General features: G+C 43.5%; 1 protein-coding gene across 1 annotated transcript in view; it reads right to left on the reverse strand.

Moving 5' to 3' along the window:
• Positions 1–6544: 6544 nt before the first annotated feature.
• CAPN3 (calpain 3) overlaps positions 6545–23292 on the reverse strand; it is a 39807-nt gene continuing 23059 nt past the window's right edge. The window contains exons 14-23 of the mRNA XM_089521883.1: positions 21941–21977; positions 21369–21482; positions 18366–18443; positions 15732–15789; positions 14755–14819; positions 13917–13985; positions 13177–13255; positions 11782–11898; positions 10014–10072; positions 6545–8899 (exon numbers count right to left, since the gene is read on the reverse strand). Coding sequence (XP_089378009.1) covers positions 8873–8899; positions 10014–10072; positions 11782–11898; positions 13177–13255; positions 13917–13985; positions 14755–14819; positions 15732–15789; positions 18366–18443; positions 21369–21482; positions 21941–21977 — 703 coding nt within the window. The 3' untranslated portion in view covers positions 6545–8872. The remainder of the gene's footprint in view (positions 8900–10013; positions 10073–11781; positions 11899–13176; positions 13256–13916; positions 13986–14754; positions 14820–15731; positions 15790–18365; positions 18444–21368; positions 21483–21940; positions 21978–23292) is intronic.

The following is a 23292-nucleotide window of genomic DNA, read 5'->3' on the forward strand; positions in this document are numbered from 1 at the left end:
GTCCAGTGTGGCCTCAATTCTTCCTGTTTCTCAGTTGATTTTTTAATGGTTTGATTGGGTTAGTGGCTTAACTTTTTGTGGTAGCAAAGTAGTTATTCAGGTTTTGATCAGGAATAATTCATAATTGTGTGTAGGGTATTTCAAAATTCACTGGTCCTTAAATATTGTAGCTTGGTATTTTTTCTGACATGGAGTTTCCATGTGAACAAAGCCTTATGTTAATTAGTGTAGCAAAATGTGGTTAAATCAATTTATTACATGTTTTTACCTGATTTGGTGCACTGATCTAGTGAAATAAGTTTTTCATATAGAGCATCTGAAACAGTTGAGCACATGTTTTTGAGAGAAATTATATATAAATGTCATATTTCCTGTCTTTTTAAATAACAAAAATACCTTGTACTGTGCACATACCAAATTTTAGCTTTCAAGGATATTCCCCAGAATGACCCAGTGAGAGAAGCACACACTGTATTTTCTGGCATATAAGACTACTTTTTAACCCAGGAAAATCTTCTCAAAAGTCGGGGGTCGTCTTATATGCCAGGTGTCGTCTTATAGGGCAGGTGCTGAAACTTCTGAGCTGGAATGGAGACTCTGCGGTTGCCGCATATGATGGAGGGAGCTCAAAAACGGCCGCGGCCGCATCCCCACCATATGCAATGATCGTATGAAAGCAGCTACCGCTTTGATAGTCTTGGAGACAGGGAGGGCTGGGCAGGCAGGGAGAGCTGACCAATCCAAGCAGGCTTTGTATACAACAAGGTTTCCTGCTAAGTACCTGCATGTCATTTGAATTAAAATTACCATATTGAAATCAAATCTGATGTTTTTTAAATTTTTATTTGGTGTGCGTTGGAAGAGGGGTAGTCTTATACAGTGAGTATATCCCAAACACTATATTTTAACTGGAAATGTTGGGGGTCGTCTTATACGCCCAGTCGTCTTATACGCCGGGAAATACGGTATATCTTTGGAATTAAAATGTATAGTTTATTTATGTGAAGGACTATTCCTCATATACCCCTCTTTTAAGATTATGTCCTTTAGAAAGGAATTATGCTGGCTACAGGTCTTAATATCTGAAAGGCATCTTTCCTGTTACATTTACCATTGTTCCCTGTCATTCAGAACAGTATGAAAACTTCTGGAATATAAGACACACAAAATGAAAGGATTAGTATGTAGAGATCTTGTAGCACCTTTGAGACTAAATGAAAGAAAGGGTTGTTTCTTCAATACTGAATTTCTCTTGTCTAGAAATCTTTATTGTTAAAAGGAAACCCATCTGCTAGGAGATGCTATAGTATCAAATTTATTTGATCATGTATGTTAAAATGGACATTGCACATCCATTGAAGAAAAGTTTCACATATATATGAAGGTGCTTTACAACACTAAAGCAGCTGCACCCATGGTATCTTTTCTAAACTGAAACTGGTGTCATTGGTACTTCAGATATCTGGAGATATCTTCTAGGTACATATAAAGATATGCATCTGAGAATGGGTTGTGTCCCATTAGTCACCCAAGAGAGCCAAAGTCATATGTATATGTGATGACATAAAGGTCCTTTTTGGCAGGCAGAAATTGATAGTTGGGCCCAAGTTAGCATTTCACAAATCTCTAGAAGAGAAAAATTAGTAGAGAAAGCTGCTGAGGTTGCTGCAGCCTTATTAAAGCAGGCTGATGAATTGATTTTGACATTGTGAAGTCAAAGGCTTTCATGGCCGGCATCCGTGGTTTTTTGTGGTTTATTTCGGGCTATGTGGCCATGTTCTAAAAAATTTTCTTCCTGACGTTTCGCCAGCATCTGTGGCTGGCATTTTCAGAGAATGCTTTGCCTGGAAAAAATTGGGTGTATCTATACATGCCTGGGAATGCAGGAGTGATTTGCATGTGTATTGTTCTGTGCTGATGGCCGGCCTCAGCTATGTTGTTTTCAGCTACATTGAATTAACTCAAATGAGATACATCTGTTTGGGTATTTCTGAAAATCTATTTAATAGTGATAACTTAACATTCCTTAACACTGAAGATTTCCACACTGCAAAATCTATTATCTTTAAAGCAAACAACAGGTATAATTTCCAACAAACATGTAAACTTGTCCAGGATTCAAAGGGGGTCTTCCTGCTGATGGAAGCCTTTGAAACCTGCTGTGGAAAGCTGGAGAAAACTGTAGAGAACGATTTTGTGGAGTGAGGAGAGGAGGAAAGTCCTATAGCACTAGCAGACAACTAATAGTGTAACATTGTAATTAGGCCAGTATGCAGCATAACAGTATTTCTTCTTCATGGTCTCTGCGAATCATACAAATGGGTTTTACTGCGCCTGCGCAGTGCTGTTCGGAAACTTCTGGAATCACTGGGCAAAGTTTACTTTGCAACATATAGAAACTTTTTGGCGGTAACTCCGCCCACCCGTTATAAGGCCCCTGCCTTCCCGCTCTTTTCCCCAGTTCCTTTTTTCCGCCGCGCTTGCTGCTTTAGGGAACTTCGCTCTTGCTTCTGTTATTGGATCACTGGCTATTTGACTTCGGACCGTCCTTGACCACTCTCTTCGACCACTGCCCCCACTGTACTTTGACCTCGGACTGCTTTTGACTTCGACTTCGTCTCCTCTCCATCGTCCCGTCACGATGTTGCCTCCTTTTAAGAAGTGTGATGTCTGCGGAGGCAAACTCCCGGTCCAAGACCCTCACTCTTCGTGTCTTCTCTGTCTTGGCGGCGACCATGACATGAAATCCTGCTCGCTCTGTAAATCTATGACGTCGCAGGCACGTAAAAACCGGGAATCCCGCTTGACTTCGGCGATCGCCCAGGGTAAGGTCCATGGGGAGACTTCCCGCCTGGCTTCGGTTCCTTCCCTCCCGGCTGCCGCTCCTGTCCCGGCCCCGCGCGAGAGTCCTACAAGCGCCGCTTCGGCCCCTCCGGCGCTAGCAACCCCCGCCAAAGTGGACCGTGGCTCTCACAAGCCCAGTGCCACCACCGAGTCGATTTCTGTGGTCAGCGGCCCAGATAGGTCCAGTACCACCACCAAACCCTCAAAGAGCCCCTGCACACTGTCGGGGACCGAGGGTTCGAAGGCTTCGGCGTCGGCTGCTGGCTCCGCCTCCAAGGTCGGGACCGACCGGTCAACCTCGGCTCTGTCCCGTAAGCCCAAGCATTCCAAGAAGGCTAAGGGAGGAGACCTCACCACTCCGACGGCTGCAGTCTCCAGCCCGTCAACCTCTGCCCCGGAGGCTACTATGTCATCAGCCGGTTCATCTCGGATGAGAGAACTCCAGGAGAACCCTTTCTTTCCCCCGGAGGCGCCCAGGCCCGTCAAAAAGGTCAAACACTCTGACTCCACTTCTTCCGAGCCACCCAAGAAGAAGCCACGCAAGGAGTCCTCCAAGTCCTCCGACAGACACAGTCACCATAAGGATGCTGAACCCCTTACTCCACAGCGTTCGGTACCAGCTCCGGCCCTCCAGACTCCCACTCTGTTGCCACAGGACTCTTTCGTGCGAGATAATGTCCCACGTCTAGCTCCGACGCTCTCCGGGCTGACCACCGCCCAGTTCGTGGGTTCAGACGATGATGACCTCGCTCCGCCTCAGCGTTCTCCGATTGCGGCCCGCTCTCCGATTCCGGTACCATGCCCGGTGGTTGTGCCATCCGAAGATGTCGGCCAGGATGACCTCGATGTCTTCTATGATTCGGAGGTAGACCGTTATTACATGGCGGTCCTGCGAGAGACGGCACTTCGCAAGTTTGATGAAGGTCGCCGTCACCGGGCCCCAAAGGACAAGGCCACAACGGTTACCTCCAAGCCCTCCACCTCGTTTGCAGCTAAGCCGTCTTCATCAAGGCTTAAGCCTGGACCACGCTCCCACGGGCCCGGCCGGGACTGTCCCGAACTGGAGCACCTGGTGATCCACTCCGATACCGAGTCGGATCTTGTACCGGTACCGTCACCAGCCTCACCTGACTCGGCCTCTGACGACGACCTGTCACCACAGGACTCCCCACAAGTCATGCACCACCCTGAGCCAGCGTCGCCTACTGACGACCGCCGATCCTTCAGCGAGCACGTCATTAAAATGTCCAGGGCTCTGGACATTGAGCTGGCTTATCCTGAGGAGGCGGCCCGGGATCCGGTGGAGAAAAGGGTCCATGGTCGGGTTCCAACCCCACCCTGCATTCCTCTCCTTCCGTCCCTGGAGACCATCATCAAGCGGTCTTGGGACAACCCTGCGGCCTTGGTCAGCACTTCGCGGAAGGTGGAAACCCTCTACCGAGTCTCTCCGGCGTCCTGTCCATGGCTGTCGACTCATCCAAGACAGAACTCGGCCATCGTAGAGGGCTCGCAGCTCGCCTCCACCCACAAACAGGCCACCTCTCCAGTAGACCGGGAGGCTCGCAAGATCGATGGGCTGGCAAAGAAGGCCTATTCAGCTTCTTGCCTAGCTGTCAAAGCCACCAACTACACTGCATGCATGGGGGCCTATGTGCAGTCCTTGATGGAGACTATCTCCCCCCTGATTCCCAACGTCCCAGATGATGTCCAGAGGAAGCTGGTCGAGGTCAGAGACGAGGCCCATTCCATAGGTGGATGGCTCATCACCGTGTGCCGCAACATCACTGACTGTGTGGGTAGGGCGATGTCGGCGTCGATGGCGCTCCGTCGACACGCCTGGCTGCGGGGCACAGATCTCACTCCTGGAGTCAAGTCGGCTATCGAAGAGATGCCTCTGGATGAGTCTGGGCTCTTCAACACCGACACCGACGACCGCCTCAATCGCAAATTTAAGATGAAGGCAGCCGCGAAGAAACATGACATGTCATCCTCGGTGTCAGCCCCGTTTCACAAGAGACAGCGCCCATGGCAATCCCAAGACCAGTCCTACAGACCATTTGGTCAAGACCGCCAATTCCACCAGCAGGGCTCTCAACGATCCAGGCACACGTCCCAGTCATCCTCCTCCCCTGGCCGTCGGAATTTTCCTACCCGGCACCGAAAGCCCCGCCGGCAGGATGGTGACCAGGGTAAGAAGAGAGACTGATGGGGTCTAGCGCGCTTCGTCCCTTCTCCCCCATTTTTCCTGGACATGCTCAGGCCATTTGCTACCACCTGGGCCTCCATCACAACAGACTCGTGGGTGCTCAACATCGTCCGTAGGGGATATGCCCTCGAGTTCCAAGAGCTCCCCAAGACCGGAGTCTTCATGTCCACCCCCCCCTCGGACACCCTTCTCGACGAAGTGCGTACTTTGCTTAGCAAGGGGGCAATCTCCCCTTTACCACCCGGCCTGATTGCCAGGGCTTTTTTCTCCAGGTACTTTACGGTACCGAAGTCGGATGGAGGCATCAGACCCATCCTGGACTTGAGGGACCTGAATTTGTGTCTTGAATACCAGCGTTTCCGAATGGTAACCCTAGCTTCCATTCTCCCCTTGCTTCATCAGGGTCTCTGGTTTGCAACGATTGACCTGAAGGACGCTTATTTCCACATCGGGATTCGGGAGTCGCACCGGAGATTCCTCGCATTCGCCGTCGGTTCCACTTCTTACCACTACAACGTGCTCCCCTTCGGTTTGGCCACGGCGCCCAGAGTTTTCACAAAGTGCATGGCACCGGTGGTGGCATACCTCCATCAGAGGGGCTTCATGGTCTTCCCGTACCTGGACGACTGGCTGTTCGCCGCCGAGTCCCAACAGGAACTGCGGGAAGCAGTCTCGTTCGCCTTGCACCTCTTAGGCTCCCTGGGACTGGTCGTCAACCGAGAGAAGTCCCACTTCACACCGACCAGGCAGGTCAAATTCATCGGGGCCATCCTCTACTCCGAAAGATGCTCCGCCTTTCTCCCTCCAGACCGTTTCCAGGCCCTGACGGCGTCACTCAAACCTTTCATCTCCCACAGAAGGGTAAAGGCCAGAGACGTTCAGGTCACCCTGGGACACATGGCATCGACAACGTCTGTCACACCTTGGTCACGACTTCGCCTCCGACCTCTACAGTCCTGGTTCCTCTCGGTCTTCTCCCTGATGGAGGACCCCCCGTCCAAGTGGCTCACGGTACCGAGACCTGTGGCGGCTTCTCTCAGATGGTGGTTGGACTGCCGCAACGTGTGCATCGGAATGCCTTTCCTTCAGCCTCAGCCCCAACTAACTCTGACAACAGATGCTTCCCTAGAAGGTTGGGGCGCTCACCTGCTCGACCTGGTCGTCAAGGACAAGTGGTCAGCCCAGGACAAGCTCCTCCACATCAACGCTTTGGAGATGCTGGTGGTAGAAAAGGCACTGAGGGCATTCGAATCCGCTGTTGCAGGCAAGGTGGTCCTCCTGAGGACGGACAACACCACCGTGATGTACTACATCAACAAACAGGGAGGCACCAGGTCCAGAACCCTGCTCGACCTCACTCTGCGCATTTGGGATTGGTGCATCCAGAGACAGATCCTCCTCCAGGCGATTCATCTTCCCGGAGAGGACAACGAGTTGGCAGATCGCCTCAGCAGATCTCCGTCGGTGTGCCACGAATGGAGGCTCCATCCCGGATCGACCTCTTCGCGACCAGATGGAACAGCCACTGTCCCCAGTTCTGCTCCAGGAAGCGAATGGACGGATCCCTCGGAGATGCGTTCGCCTTCCTCTGGACGGGAGAGCTCCTCTACGCCTTCCCTCTGTTCCCTCTCATCATCAGGGTGGTGTCCAAGATGGCATCAGACCGTTCGCATGCGATCCTAATCACCCCGTGGTGGCCAAGACAGCCTTGGTTCGCATCCCTTCTCCATCTCTCCAGGAGATGCTGCCTCCGCCTCAATCCCCGCCCGGACCTGCTGTCGATCCAGGACGGACGGATTCTCCATCCAGACATCGAGAGCCTACCGCTGGTGGCCTGGAGGATACAGCCCTAGCCGCCCTACCTGAGGCGGTGAGGACGGTGATCCTGGCTGCGAGAAGACCTTCCACCCAGCGGTCCTACACCCTGAAGTGGAGGAGGTTTACCCTTTCCCTTGACCAAAAGGGCTTGTCTCCTGCTCAGGTGTCCACTCCAGTGCTGCTGGAGTTTTTGATGGCACTTTTGGATGAGGGGCTGTGCCTCGCATCCATTAAGTGCTATTTGTCTGCCATTTGTGCCAAGTACCATTTCGGGGGGAGGGCTTCCTTCTTCAAGGATCCCTTGGTGAAAGGGTTCCTTAGGGGATGTGCCAACTTGCACCCTCCCGTGTCGGTACCGGCGCCGGCTTGGAGCTTGGAGGCGGTACTGTCCGCACTCCAGTCCAAGCCCTTTGAACCAATGGCCACAGCGGACTTGAGACTATTGACTTGGAAAACCGCTTTTCTTGCGGCCATCACCTCTGCCCGCCGTGCGGGCGAACTCTGTGCCTTACGAAGGGACCAGCCCTTCCTTAGGTTTCATAAGGACAAGGTGGTTCTTCGGACAGACATTACTTTCTTGCCTAAGGTGGTGTCTGCTTTCCACGTGTCCCAAGACATTGTGTTGCCTACCCTCGCTTCCAATCCGACTTCGGATGCGGAGCGAAGCCTGCACTCTCTGGATGTCAGGAGAGCGCTGGCATTTTACCTGGACAGAACTGCTGCCTCCAGTCGGTCCGAGAGACTTTTCCAATGCTACTCGGAACCGAAAAAGGGGTTGCCCGTGTCTGCGCAGAGGTTTTCCAAATGGGTGGCTGGTACCATCCACCTCTGCTATGAACTGTTGGGTAAACCTCTCCCTGGCAGGGTTCGGTCCCATTCCACGAGAGCAGTGTCGGCATCCTCTGCATTCCTGTCGGGCATTCCCTTGGAGGATGTCTGCAAGGCTGCTGTCTGGTCCCAGCCATTGACTTTTATAAAGCACTATAGGCTGGACACCAGAGCCATCCGAGACGCAGTTTTCGGGAGGACTGTGTTGGTTTCAGGGTTGCATTGATTGCACTACTGAGGGTTTGTGTTTTACCACTTATGTACATATGCCACTGTTTACATTTTGCTGAATGTTGGTTTGCACAATTTCAATGGGACTGGTCTTGCATGACCCGTTATTCCCTTCTCAGGTTTTGCAGTGTTATTGCTATGTTTGGTTTGTGCATGAACAAAAAGACTGACTCTCTTTATGGTTCAAGGTGTTTATTGTTGCAATAAATATACCTTTGGTTTACCATAGCTTTGGTTTCAGGACACTCCCTCCGCCGCTTACCTAAGCTTCTCAGTGTAAACCCATTTGTATGATTCGCAGAGACCACGAAGAAGAAGGACAGGTTGCTTACCTGTAACAGTATTTCTTCGAGTGGTCATCTGCGAATACATACAAATCCCACCCGTCCATCCCCTCAGTGTCCTGCTCTTATTGGCTCTTTCCATCGCCTGCTTGGCGGAAAAATTGCGGAACTGGGGAAAAGAGCTGGAAGGCAGGGGCCTTATAACGGGTGGGCGGAGTTACCGCCAAAAAGTTTCTATATGTTGCAAAGTAAACTTTGCCCAGTGATTCCAGAAGTTTCCGAACAGCACTGCGCAGGCGCAGTAAAACCCATTTGTATGTATTCGCAGATGACCACTCGAAGAAATACTGTTACAGGTAAGCAACCTGTCCTTCCCAGTGCAATGGTAGCAGTTATCTTTTTCTATGTGGAACATATGGTACTGTCAATGTCAGTTATCAATAAGTGAGAAAAGTAGACTTTAGATTCACAAATCTTATCTGGTAAAGGGAGATAGATATCACTTTTTGTTTGTACACAAACTGTATTCCCCTTATAGCTGTCAGAGGAAATACATATATAAAAGATTCTGCAACTCAATAATGGCAGGCTTCTTTTTGACAGAAATCTGGGCCTCATTGTGAGAAGAGGATAAGTAATGGTAAGAACACAAGTGTGGCCTTCAGGCATACATGGTGAGCTGCAACCACTGGAAGGAGAGAGAAAAGCAGTGTTAAGTGGCAATAGATATATCTAAAAGTGCAGGCAAAATATGGCTCCCCACGCAATCTTCCCAAGTCTACAATTCTGTTTTGGATTTATCTAGAACTAGCACTTTAGAAAATTATGGAATTTCTTAATAAATAAATATACAGAGGGTCAGTTTGAAATCCTGGTACCATTCCAATATTTAAAGAAACCAAGGCCTAACTAAGAACCTCTAGGGTTGTGAAACACTGCTCTTGAGAACACAGAAAGATATATATATGCAAGATGACACTCCCTTGTATTAGCTAAATTGGAAGTCCTCTCTTTCCAGCTTTGCACCCATACCCACAGAATTATCAGAAGTGCTCACATTTCATGGATAAACATGCACTGAAAGGATGAGAACTTTGTTTCTTTACTCATGAAAACAAGGGCAAACCACAGTAAGGCGTGGTGTAATGCTCTGGAGGATTGGAAGATCCTACAGAACACGTTTAGTGGTGGCTGTGGGGGCAGAAGAAGAAAAGAAAGATGTTTGAGTGTGTAGTAGACTTCCATCCACATGACTTTGCATTTGTCCACTTGCTGTGAAACTGAAGGCTCTCTGCTGGAGATAAAATTCCCCAGAAACTGTTCACCCATAGCAGGGAAGCAGATTATTCATGTGCTTGGTTCCTCTATTTCCAGACCATTAGCCACATACATCAGCTTTTAAGCAAAAGCCGTGGCTTCCTTAAAATAGCATTATGCATATCACTTATTTTCATCATGAGAAGTAGCCCTAAAACCAATTAGCTCTTGAAATGTTACATTCTTTTTGCCTGTTTCTCTGTTAGGATGAGAGACAGCTGCATGGTAAATCAAAATACAAGCAAGCCATGGTGGATCAGACCAAAGACCAATATAAGACTAGCATTCTCCTCACACAGTGGCCAGCCAGTAAGACATGAGAGCAATGCTATCTTGTGTCTTGTTTTTCCTGGCCACTGATAGACATATGATGGAGGTGAGCCCCGGCTAGTAGCCACTGATGGCCCTCACCACCATTAAAGTATCTAAAGCTACAGAATAAGGTTTTATTTAATAAAGAAATGTGCCGGAGTAAAAGTGATTACCTCTAAGACATTCAGTTTAATAATACCATCTCCATCTTTATCAAAGGCATTAAATGCACCTAAAGGAGCGTGAAGGAAAAAAAGTATATCAAAAATCACTCTAGGCAAAATACTGAGCATTCTGACCAGTAAGCCAAACCTAAGTGCTGGGACTTCCAAAATTTCCACCTTTGCCACTCAAATTCAGGGAGCAAACACCAGTTGCCTTAACTCCTGTTAAACAGTGTTATACAAATTTTATTAACCTGGTAGGCTTAAGTTGTTTTGGACTACAACTCCATTGTCTGCATCCAGCATGACAGTTTGTGCTGGCTAGGAATGATGGGAATCCTAACCAAACAGTTCTGTAGCACACCATTTTGGGGAAGGATGGTGAACCAGAAATTCATCAACATTGGTGACAACTTGCACTGGTAAGATTGGGAAATCCTGCCAGATGTCTTATTTTGAAGCTGTCAAGACACCAGTGCATAGAATTACTCAGGTTGACAAAGTATTACTTGCCGAAGTTCACCCAATAGGTTTCTGTAGTTGAGTCACTATTTAAACCCTGGTCTCCCAGAGCTTTAGTCCAGTGCTCAAACCACGACCTTATGCTGATGCCCATAGGTATTAGGTATGAATTGGCATAGATATGGGAACATTTAAATTATGGGGCACTTCAAATAATTAGTCATTTTTTAAATGGTGGCAATTAGTAATGTCTTCAGATGTTTACAGACTCGGTTGTGGAATGGTTGGATTGGTCTGATATCAGTATCAGAACACAGAGACCACTGTTCTCCAGTGACCAGAAGACAGCTGGAAATGGTCCAGAAAACTTTCCTATTCTGTTCACTGGCATGCTAATGAATTTATGGGCACGAAGCAAGAGAAAAAAGGACTTCAGCTCAGGCACAGGGATCTTTGAGATGACTTAACGAAAGTTGTAAGGCCTATGCTGCTAGCACTGGTCATGGTGAAAAGAATTGGGTCTTATTGTCAACATTTACAAGAAGCACACAAGACTTATCACAAAAACAAGACAACAAAATGAATGTGATATTTGTAACAATTATGAAAAATTGAGAAATGAAAATATATAAAGAGTTAAAGGACTGAATTTCTGTAGGTATGCTCATAGTAATTTTGAACACCAATGCAAGAATTATTGATAAAAATCAGAACACCCCAAAAAGCAATTTCTTTAACGAAAGTTGTAAGAAAATTGGACAATTTTTTGTCCATTCAAAATACTGGTTTACTAAAGATACCTGAGAAAAAATGACTATGCCATCAATATACCGACCATATAATTTTTCAAAGGGTGATACAGATTAAGTTCATAATATAAATTAGCTATGATATAACCCATTTATTTTGCACTCATGTTCATTTGACACAATGTCTTTTGATATGTTTATGCTATGTATTTAGATAAATTTTGGTATTGTCTTGTCATATACTGTAAGTATTGTTACCCTTAGCTACATTGCAAGTCATTTTTCATATTGTATATTTGACATTTTATTTAATTCTTTAGATATTTTCATTTCTCTGTTTCATAATTGTCATAAATATATTTATTGATATTTGTCTTGTTTATGTGATGTACTTGTGTGCATGTAATAGTTGTTGAGACCCTGCTCTTTTGCTGTTCATTGTTAACACTGTCTTCAGTCCAGTAGGGCTTTTTTTGCTGTTGTTGCTGGTAGGGCGTTATTATGTGGTGAGGATTCTTGAGTGGAATAACTGAATATTTTGAGCCAGATAAAATAAATATACTCACGGAACATTCCTTCTAGCCTGACAAAGCAGCAGATAAAGCTGTCAAACTCAATATTCATATTTCTGTCAGCATACCGCATTGTAATGATGTCATACAATTGGTTATTCAGCTGAAATCCTGATGGAAAAACCAAAATAAAACATAGAATCATAGAATCATAGAATCATAGAATCTTAGAGTTGGAAGAGACCACAAGGGCCTTCCAGTCCAACCCCCTGCCATGCAGGAAATCCAAATCAAAGCATCCCTGACAGATGGCCATCCAGCCTCTGTTTAAAGACCTCCAAGGAAGGAGACTCTATCACCTTCCGAGGAAGTGCATTCCACTGTCGAACAGCCCTTACTGTCAGGAAGTTCCTCCTAATGTTCAGGTGGAATCTCTTTTCCTGTAGCTTGCATCCATTGTTCCGGGTCCTGTTCTCTGGAGCAGCAGAAAACAAGCTTGCTCCCTCCTCAATATGACATCCTTTCAAATATTTAAACAGGGCTATCATATCACCTCTTAACCTTCTTTTCTCCAGGCTAAACATCCCCAGCTCCCTAAGTCGTTCCTCATAGGGCATGGTTTCCAGACCCTTCACCATTTTTGTCGCCCTCCTTTGGACACGCTCCAGTTTCTCAATGTCCTTTTTGAATTGTGGCGCCCAGAACTGGACACAATATTCTAGGTGGGGCCTGACCAAAGCAGAATACAGTGGCACTATTACTTCTTTTGATCTAGACACTATACTTCTATTGATGCAGCCTAAAATAGCATTGGCCTTTTTAGCTGCCGCATCACACTGTTGACTCATGTTCAACTTGTGGTCTACTTGGACTCCTAGATCCCTTTCACACGTAGTTTCATTCAGCCAGGTGTCACCCATTCTATATCTGTGCATTTTATTTTTCCGCCCTAAGTGCAATACCTTACATTTGTCTGTGTTGAATTTCATTTTATTAGCTTTGGCCCAGCTTTCTAGTCTATTCAGGTCATTTTGAATCTTGATCCTGTCCTCTGGGGTATTAGCTATTCCCCCTAATTTGGTGTCATCTGCAAATTTGATAAGTATGCTCCCAATTCTGTCATCCAGGTCATTGATAAAGATGTTGAATAGCACTGGGCCCAGGACAGAGCCCTGTGGGACCCCACTGGTCACTTCTCTCCAGGATGAAAAGGAGCCATTGTTGAGCACCCTTTGGGTTCGGCCGGTCAACCAATTACAGATCCATTTAACAGTTCCTTTGTCTAGGACAAAGTTTAATATACCAAGTTTAATTTTATTTCCATTTTCTCTCTTGCTAATATTGTAATACTGTATAATTTTCACAGAAGATCTATCAGAAAGAAAGCAAAAGAATACATTGGCAAAGATTATGTCCAAAGAATATAGAACAACAAGCACCATACAATACCTGCATCTTTCACTGCATTACGCATCTCATAGCTGTTAATGGTTCCTGACTGATCAGTGTCATAGTGTTTGAAAATTTTCTGGAAAAGAACAGTGGAAATTATGGGTTTAGTTTTGTAGGAATGCTACCAGCAAGGAGGAAAACTGTTTCAGAAATATCCACTATAGCAGATGGCCCTGACCCTACAGGAAATATTGAAAATGGTCTATTGTTTTGTAGGCCACACAATGTCAAAAATTGTTTGTATAACCTGATAGTATTGTTACAATTAGGTTGGACTTCTTAGCTAACAGGAATTGCACTTCCATTGATAGCAATATGGGTCTTGGTCTAGTCAAACCACTTATTAAACTGTGAAGACCAGAATTATCTATGGAGCAGTTCTTGTGATAAAATCATATGTACTTTAGGCATGACAGGAAATATTTTATTGTGCTTTTGATACCGCTCTGCCATTCAGATATGACTGTGGTGGGAAGTGGTCCAACCATGAAATTGCAGAAACCATACTCAAGTGGTGACATGAATATCAGGACTCACTACATGGTGTGAATAGGGTTTAAATAAGGTTTAGAACCTTAATGGGATTTATAAAAAGTGAAAGGGAAATCACTGTGATTTCAGGATAGTGATGGTATCTAGTAAGCTTTTAAGAGAAACTCTACACATGAATAGAGTACATGGAGCAGGAGTTGCTTTATCTGAAAGCACATCAGAATTTTGTTATACATGGAAAATACCTGCCAGCTTTTAATCTTGTTCCAAAGGTGTCGAAACTCTTCAAGGTTTATTTTCCCAGAACCATCTGTCTGTGATTTTGGTGTTCAGTTCAATATTTTCTTGAAATACAATGGGTAAAACTAGCATTCAGTTTAAGGAATGGAGAAGAGGTTTAGTTTAAAAAAAAAAACCTCCAAAAATTTAAGATCTTCATTAAAACTGCTACTTAACTACTGAGTGGGACCACTTTTTGGTTTTGCAGTTGTTTTACTGGTGGTTATGTTTATATGATGGGGTTCTATCAATTTACCAATACACAAATATATTGGAGTATTAAAGAGAATATTGAGAAAGATACTATAAAGGTCATCTTTCATCAGAGACCTCAGGATAAGGCCCTACTAATATAAATGACTTTGGGTTCTATATTAAAAGAAAGGTGAGATAGAAATTAAAAATACAGTAAAATACCTCACATTGTGCAACAATTGAAGAAGCAAGTTTTGTAAAGCTGAAAACCCCATGATAGAGTCACTATAAGTCAGAAATGTAGAACATAACTGGGTAACCTTGGGAATGTCACACACTCTCAGCCTCAGAAAACCCTATGATAGGTTTGCCTCAGGGGCACCATGAGCCAAAAATAATGTGAAGGCACACAACAACAAATGGGAGTCATTGAGTCCTGCAAATATTTTGGCCTGCAGTTCTCATCTTACCTAGCCAATATAACCAATGGTGAGGGATGTTGGGGACTACAGTTGAATATCTGAGGGTTGCATGAGTTCCAGTCCTTTATGAGAGCACTAATATATATGTATGACTTGAATTATGATGTACATAACTTGAGAAGGATACATCCATTAAGGCAATCATACTGCGGCAAGATTCTAGTGCAAACCCTTCTGTCTTCAGCTCCTTGTCTGAAATAAATTATTTCAATTACATAACATATTATTTAATTTTCAAAATATTGCACAGATCATTCAAAATTTAAAACCAAATGTACCTCCCAGCTAACACATTTTTAAAAAATCATTTTCAAACATTGATCCATGCCTTGCCCTGCAGAGCCCAGAACAGTTTTATAGAGCCTTATAGAATTTTCAGAGCATGCAATTAAAGTTGCGTACTATGCAATTGTTCTTGGTGCTGAATACTCATTATTCTTTTTAAATGCATAAAAATCCTTACTGGGGTGGGGGGTGTGTGTTAAACCTCCTCTCAACAAATCATGCCAAGAAAACCCCATGATAGGATCACCTTAGGGTCACCATAAGGTGGAAATGACTTGAATGTACACAACAACAAAAACGACAGAATAGGTGATTCATGCAGAGACCTCTGCCACCGCAGTGAGGGAGGGGGCCAAGTGCCCCCTTTTGGCTACCATCCCGGTAGGCCCCCTGCACTGGGTGACACCAGGGGTGGGGCGCCACTGCCTGTTGTCCTCGTGAAGTTAGGTTGGTATGTACATGTAACAGGGCTGTCTCTGTAGCAGTGCCCCAACTGTGGAATTGCCTACCCAAATCTGTTAGGCTGGTCCAATCTCTCTTAAGCTTCTGCAGGCAGCCCAGACAGTGCTGTTCTGCATGGCATTCAGTACAGTATTTGAAATCGCTGTTTTAACTGTTTCAAAATTAGATTCTAGGACTGATTTTAGACTGCTTCAAAGTATTTTACTATAATGTGTTTTTTAAAAGTTTTAATTTTTAAAGAATTTGTTCATGGCCTCAGGAGCACTTGTGGGTTGGGTGGCGATACACAAATACATTAAATAAATAATAAATGTTTTTAAAGGCACCATGGAAGAATAAATGGGATATCACACTTACGCTTTTTCAGAACATTGTTGAGAACATTCCTGAGTTCATCAGCACTGATCTCCATGTCCTATAAAGCAAAGGAAGAATAGGTCATGACGATGGTAAAGTCACCTAACGGGCAAAAGTTGCTAAGAATTACATTTCTAATCAAGATGTCTGCTGTCATGTGCCTTCAAGTCAATTTCCACTCAAGGTGACCCTAAGGTGAACCTATCACAGGGTTTTTCCTTTCAAGATTTGTTCAGAGGAAGTTTGCCTATGCCTTCCTCTGAGGCTGAGAGAGTGCCATTTGGCCAAGGTGGGTTTCCATGGCCAAGTGGGGATTCAGACCCATGTTCCTGGAGTCCTAATTCAGCACTCAAACCACTATACTGTGCTGGCTCAATCAAGATGTATTTCATCTCTTTTCAAAGCATGACTGTTCACAGATAAAGGAATGTTATGTAAGTGTTTAACTATCACTTTCTAGCACAACAATTAATGTTGTGTTTGGGACAGACCCACATAGTGTGATGCAATGCAACAGGGGAGAACTGAAACCAGTTTGAATCGTATTCTGAGAACATGTCCACACAGGAGTCTCAGACCCCCTGAACATAAAATCAGAAGTACTGGAAGCAGCATTGGAAAAATGATGTGATATTGGGAAAGCATCCTTGTGGCTATGTGTCTCCAAATGACTGGTGCTCCAATTTTTCTAGTTTGCTATATGATTTAATATAAAAGCAGAACAGAATGTGCTGGGTAGTTTGGGAGGAACTGAATATGTGATGAACCAGGCTGGCATATCCAGCATTCTTCAAATTCATAACAGAAAAATTACATAATTCTGTATGAATTCTATGTAATGTTATGCCAGTTCAATATACCAACAAAAATCACAATATATCAGCTCAAAATATTTGGTGCAGTGTGCCTTCAAGTCATTTCTGACTTATGGTGAGTCAAAGGTGATCCTATCATGGAGTTTTCTGGGGCTGAGAGTGTGTGACTTTCCCAAGATCACCTAATCGGTTTCTATGGCCGAACATGGTATTGAACCCTGATCTTCAGTGTCGTAGTCCAACACTCAGACCACTATAGCATATTGGTTCTCCAGTATACCAATATATAATTCTACACTAATTCAAAGAATAGTGCTGCAATGAGCATTGATCATTAGGGATACATGGTGCATTCAGGAAATCAAGTTTAAAAGATTTTAGAACTAACACCCTCAGTTTTAATATGATTTAAAAACTGGGGTAGTTCGGCCAGATAGGTGGAAGTTTGTCCCAATATATTATTTTGGTTTCTTTAAGAGTAGTCATGTTTTGTTTTTGTTTTTAAGAAGGTAAACAAGTCCAACTATGTCTAAACCATTAAAAAATCAATTTAGTCTGAGAGCTGTAACACGTACAAGTACAAATAAGTACAAATATATTTGGAAGCTAAGCTGCTCCTTTAAGAATAGTTGGGCACTGCATTCGAGAAGTCAAAAATAGCAGCTGACTAGTTTGTAGTGAAAATATTTATTGCTTGGCTCCTTTCCCAAAATGCTGCCAGCTGAGAAAAGCATGGTTGGGGGGGTTCCTATGGCAGCAATACCTTGGGCTTTCAGTATTATTTATTTAGTAAATATTATATCTTGCCTATATCCAAAGATCTCAGGGCAACCTTTGGCAGCATCACACCAAAAGCCTATTTCTCCAGGGCTGATGCCAGTCCATTTTCCACCCACAGCTCACTGAGAGGGCTTAAATACACTAAAGGCTCAAGATCCTGTCTGATCTTGGAAGTTAAGCAGAGTCAGCCCTGGTTAGTGCTTGGATGGGAGACTGCCAAGGAATCCCTGGTGCTGTAGGCTATATTTCAGAGGAAGACAATGGCAAATTGCCTCTGGCTAATTCTTGCCTAATAAAACCTTGCGAAATTCATGGGGTCACTGTAAGTTGACAGGAGACCTGAAGATGCATGTACATTAACACGCATACTGATCTGTTGTTTCATGCAACACTGGGTAGCCTATAATTTACTGGGGTGGTGGATCTGAGACCTGAATGCTTTGTTTTCCTTGAAACAAAGAGAACAGACAATAAAATCTCCTCCTCAGTCTGAAATAGAAATCTTGGGTGCCCATTTTTGCTCAGTCCTGCATGTAACTAGTAGGATATAGACATCAAGTGCTTCCATATATTAAGTTCGTAGCAGCATCAATAAACATATTGTGTGGTTATTCCATCTTTCCCTCCTTAACATATTTTATAAGAAAAAAGACAGAGAAAATGGTGAGAAAAATATGGGAGCTTCACAAATGGAAGATGCCATCATCTGGACTCTCCCTAAAAAAACATGTGTTTGATGGAGGATAAGTGCAGAATAAATCTGGAGCACCCTCCAAACATGTCTTTCAGAATCTATAATTAGTTTGGCTTGGCTTAAGGCTGTATGGGTTTTTGATGTGTGTGTCTTCATGTCGCCTGTTTGCTTATGGTAACCCAATGAATTTCATAAGTTTTTCTTGGGCAAGGGATACTCAGAGATGGTTTCGCTAGCTCCTTCCCTTGCAATATAGTCTTTGTGCAATATAGTCTTTGTACAATCTATTTATTTAAATTCTAACAAGGCTGGCCTGACACAAGAACCAAGTAGTTGTGTACTCACATCTCCAGCAATCTGCCGAAAAATATTTCTGAACTGTTTGTCTTCTTCAGTCTCCTTATCGGAATCTTTCTGTGCAGGCTGCAAAGAGATTAAAAGGGGGGAAATTGTTCTAATGAACTGCTGATATATGGTTTTCTAGATGAAAGAAGAGGCTGCCTCTATATTTCTGTCTGACCCAGTGCTTTCTTGCAAAACTTGATATATTTGGTGACCACATGATTTCTAGCTAAATCCAGGGGTAGAACTATGTGAGGGGACGGAGCATAATGAAGGCCTTGCATACAAATAAAAAGTCTGCCTCCATTGCATGTTCTTTCAGAAAATTCAGATTTCAGAAGTTCAAAAATTTCAAATTTGAACATTTGCACTTTCTTTTGTTCCTATAAACAAATCTGTGCATTGCTAGGTCAGTTCCCTATAGTACAGAAAAGCAGGATATATATATATTAACTGCACAGTACTATATTATATTAAAGGCTAGTCGTTCTTGTTCCCCCTCCCCCCCCTAAAATCCATGTTGTTATAAGGAAAGACTTATAATGAGACTAAATGGTCCTAAAAGAGCACTCAGCCTTCTGAGCAATGTATGAGATGGGATTTGCAACAATGCTCTATCAGTTTCCCTTTTCTTTTTATGAAAATAATAGAAAAGTAGAGAAGACATGCACAGTTGATTAGTAGTCTGCATCAATTCTTGAGTACAGTTAACTCCTTAAACCTCAGAAATTGCAAGGCAGCACACAAGCATAGAAGCCAAGCATAGAAGCCAAGATGACTTCTAACAAGATGGATTTTATTTTCTTTTTAGGAAAGAAAAGTGCAATAATGGCAAATGACTTGGGCATCAAATTGAGTTTGGTGGATAATATAACAATAGCAAATGTAGGCTGTATCTAAGCATTATTCAATTATTTTTATCCCAAGCACGCATCTATTGTCACTTCTAGATTATTATACAAAATTTGAGTGATCTAGGAATATTTTTGGAATGACTAGTCAATATTGATGAAATATTGTAATATCACTATGATCTTAAATTTCTTCATCCCTGGGGAAGCTGAATGCTGCCATTGCATTGGCAGCATTCAGCTTCTCCAGGGATTAAGAAATTTAAGACTCAAACACCATCAGGAAAGGTCCCAGCCTCAGTATTTTGGTAAGTATCTTCAAAAGGACCAAACAGTTAATGCAAAATACTACTCTAACTTGCTGATTAAAGGAAGCACTGAAGGGAAAATAGCTAAGGAAGCTGCAGAGAAGTGCTCCCTTTTTGCAGGACAATGCACCTGGTCACAGGGCTGGCAAGATAATGGATGTTTTGAAAAATCTGGGGTTTGAGTGTATAGACCCCCCCCCCCCCTTTACTCATCAGATCTTCTTTCATCTGACTATTTCCAGTTTCCAGATCTTTAACAGAGTTTGAAACGAAAGGCATTTTCAAATGATACAGTGGCACCAGCAAAGCAGTATTTCAATGATTAGATGTCAGATCTTTTTTGTGTGTGAGGAAGGAAGGAAGGAAGGAAAAGAAATTTGAGAAATGATGTGCCAAGTGCATCAAATTTTGGGATGAATATGTGGAATAGCATGTAAGTTTCATGGCTCTCGGTCATTGCCTTCTTGGTCCATCTGAGAAATTTTCAGCACCCCTAATAATGTGGGTCAGAGTCAGAGAAAGTTTTAAAAGGAGTTATCGTTGCCTCTCTATTATGATTGTATTTTATGCCCATTTTAATGCTGGTTGATAAATTGGAATGTTGCTGTTGTGTGCTGGGATCAAACTATTTTTAATCAATAAAATGTATCACGAAATTGTAAAACCATAAATCTGGGTTGAAAAGGGGCACAATTTCTACGTTCACTTTCTAAATATGAGAATACCCCTTCCTTACAGATACAGTGACCACCTATGCCATCAATTTTGTTTTGAATGTAATCTATTGAGCTGAATAATAAGTACCATCATTCATGGAATAGAAGGGCAAGAATGCAAAAGCTGACTGTTTGCTGTAGCCAATACTCTTCCATTCAGGTGTGCCACAGTCCCCTTGAACAGTCATAGCAGAACATACACTCAAATGTTTTTATAACAAACCATAACTAGAGGAGAAGTCAGGGTTTCACAAGAGAACAGTGAGATGTCATAAAATATGACTTTACATTATGGAATTATTAATTATTCAGACAAGCTTACCCCCACCTTCTGGCCATCAGTTCCCACACAGCCATAAAAGATTCCATGCATGTATCCATGCACATATCAAAACCAAAGCTCCATGAAAATTTGTTGAGAAAAACCAGTGAACTGAGGACTAGTGACTGAATTCTACTGGTCAGTCACAACTAGAGCAGATCCATTCAATCAATTGTTGAATGTTGAGTTAACATGTAGATAAATCCTATTGACTGAGTAGCTTGACTCCAGTTCAGACTACCAATAGGACTTGAGTCTAGGTTTCTGCCAGCTTTTGCTGCAACACCAATATGATTTTGGTATGTTCTACAGGAAATAATTATTGGAAGATTGTGAAGTGAAGATTGCATCTGTGTTGGAACTGAAGATTGCATCTATGTGTGTCTGATAATTAGGAGTAGGGAGGAATTTCCTTAATTGCCTGTCTTGTTTATCTATCTCTCTCTCTCTGCTCCTTTGGTCAGGATAATTTCCTGAAAAGGTCACTTCATATCTCCTCCTCATGTCTCCTAAGGAGTTAAGTGTAGAAGTTTTACAGCTCTATGTTCACTCTCTTCTTTCTTGTAACAATAAAGTAAGTCTTGTCCTTTAACCTTACCAGGGTATCCTGTTTATTACCAGAAATTGAGATGCACTGGGGCATGCTGCTGCTCTACTTAATATAAATACTAAATACTAAATTCCAGCAATAATTATCCCAAGGGGGGAAGTATTATGTCAGAGGAGGCATGATTACTGTCATTTCTGAGCAACTTCAACATGCTAGTTAGAGCACACATGGTTTTCCTCATGCTGACCAATACAGAAACCTTATCAGTTTTCTTTTTCTTATCAGAGAGTGTTTTCTCCTTGTCCTTTTTGTGCCCCTCACCACCTTTCGGATCCTTGTTCTTGTTTGCTCTATCTGAGACAAAGATGATTGGCTAGAGGGGAAGGAGAAATGGAGAAGAAAGTGCATATGAGTGAACCAGGGAGTCTTAGTTGTGTAAGAGTGTAGAGTATTCACAAAATAGATTCTATAGACTGGCTCATCACATGCAAACATTTGCTGTCACATATAAGTGCATATATATATTGATGGGACACATACATGTGTGCTCAATTATAAAACTATAACAATAAGCCAAGAACAAAAAAAGACTCAGTTGAGCTTTTTGGATCTCTGAATGTGACTTTGGTTGATGCTTAATGAACAAGATCTGTCATAGCTGTAATTAAAACACATGGCAAATTTGTAAGATGATGGTATTGCCACTCTTAAGCACGAACAAGAGCAACATCACAATGACAGTAAAGGCTGGAAACAGATGCAGGAGAATGACAGAGAAGAAAAACAACAAAGGACTCTGATATTAATAAACTTCATACAGAATATACTCACAGAAATTTGTGCTACTGCAATCTTGTTTTCAACTTCCCTGTAAGATTGAAGGTTTCAAGGAAAAGGGGAAGTAAAAAAAGGAATAAAGTTGTTCTCCTCTGTCTTAGATATTTCTTTCTACTCACCTTAGAAAGCATAGCTTAAGAATTACAAAAAGAGGGAAGCCAGGTTTAGTCTTAAGAGCTTCAAGAGTGAGAAAAGTCTGGTTCTGGTGCTATGTGTGCCCCCCAAAAGTCTCTTTTTCCAGTCCTGGACTCCCCCATAGTTACTGACTTGCCCCTTTGCTGCCCAACGATGGTGAATTTATTATCTTGGAAGCCTCTAGGAGAAGCAATTCATCTTTTTAATAGGCTGCAAGTCTTGCTGGTTTTGTTTAAACATAAAATAATATCTATTTTTTAAAGAAGACATGAACTTCTGGCTACTTGGTTTTGATTGTTATGTTTCAGCATGTTTGACAGTCTATGAGGCCCCAGCGAGAGAAAATTTCCCCCCGGATGCATTGCTGTTGTCCAATCTTGTTCAGTTTTCCTCTTTAAGAGAGCCTCAGTGCATCACAGTCCTATCCGTGGTTAGATTTAGAAGCAAACCACGATAAGGATGTTGTTTTCGTGAGCTTTTTCAGGCTATGTGGCCGTGTTCTGGAAGAGTTTATTCCTGGTGTTTCACCAGCATCTGTGGTTGGCATCTTCAGAGAAATAAAGATGTTGTCTGTTTTTGCTGTAACAAATGTCTTGTGGTGGCATTTTAGTGACTTATTTATCATACCAGGAGTCTTGGTGGACTTTTTTAGACACACTGTCAAACTGTGTGTTATATTCAGCTAATGAATATATAGATTTGTTATATGACTATAAAATAGAATCATAGAATCGTAGAGTTGGAAGAGACCACAAGGGCCATCCAGTCCAACCCCCTGCCATGCAGGAAATCACAATCAAAGCATCCCCGACAGATGGCCATCCAGCCTCTGCTTGAAGACCTCCAAGGAAGGAGACTCCACTGCACTCCGGGGGAGTGTGTTCCACTGTCAAACAGCCCTTACTGTCAGGAAGTTCCTCCTAATGTTGAGGTGGAATTTCTTTTCCTGCAGCTTGCATCCATTGCTCCAGGTCCTAGTCTCTGGAACAGCAAAAAACAAGCTTCCTCCCTCCTCAATATGACACCCCTTCAAATACTTAAACAGGGCTATCTTAACACCTCTTAACCTTCTTTTCTCCAGGCTAAACATCCCCAGCTCCCTAAGTCGTTCCTCATAGGACATGGTTTCCAGACCCTTCACCATTTTAGTCGCCCTCCTTTGGACATGCTCCAGTTTCTCAATGTCCTTTTTGAATTGTGGACACAATATT

The sequence above is a fragment of the Sceloporus occidentalis genome, unplaced genomic scaffold, assembly GCF_023333645.1.
Source record: "Sceloporus occidentalis isolate IW3139 unplaced genomic scaffold, rSceOcc1.0.p SCAF_4, whole genome shotgun sequence".
In the NCBI taxonomy this organism is placed as follows: domain Eukaryota; kingdom Metazoa; phylum Chordata; class Lepidosauria; order Squamata; family Phrynosomatidae; genus Sceloporus; species Sceloporus occidentalis.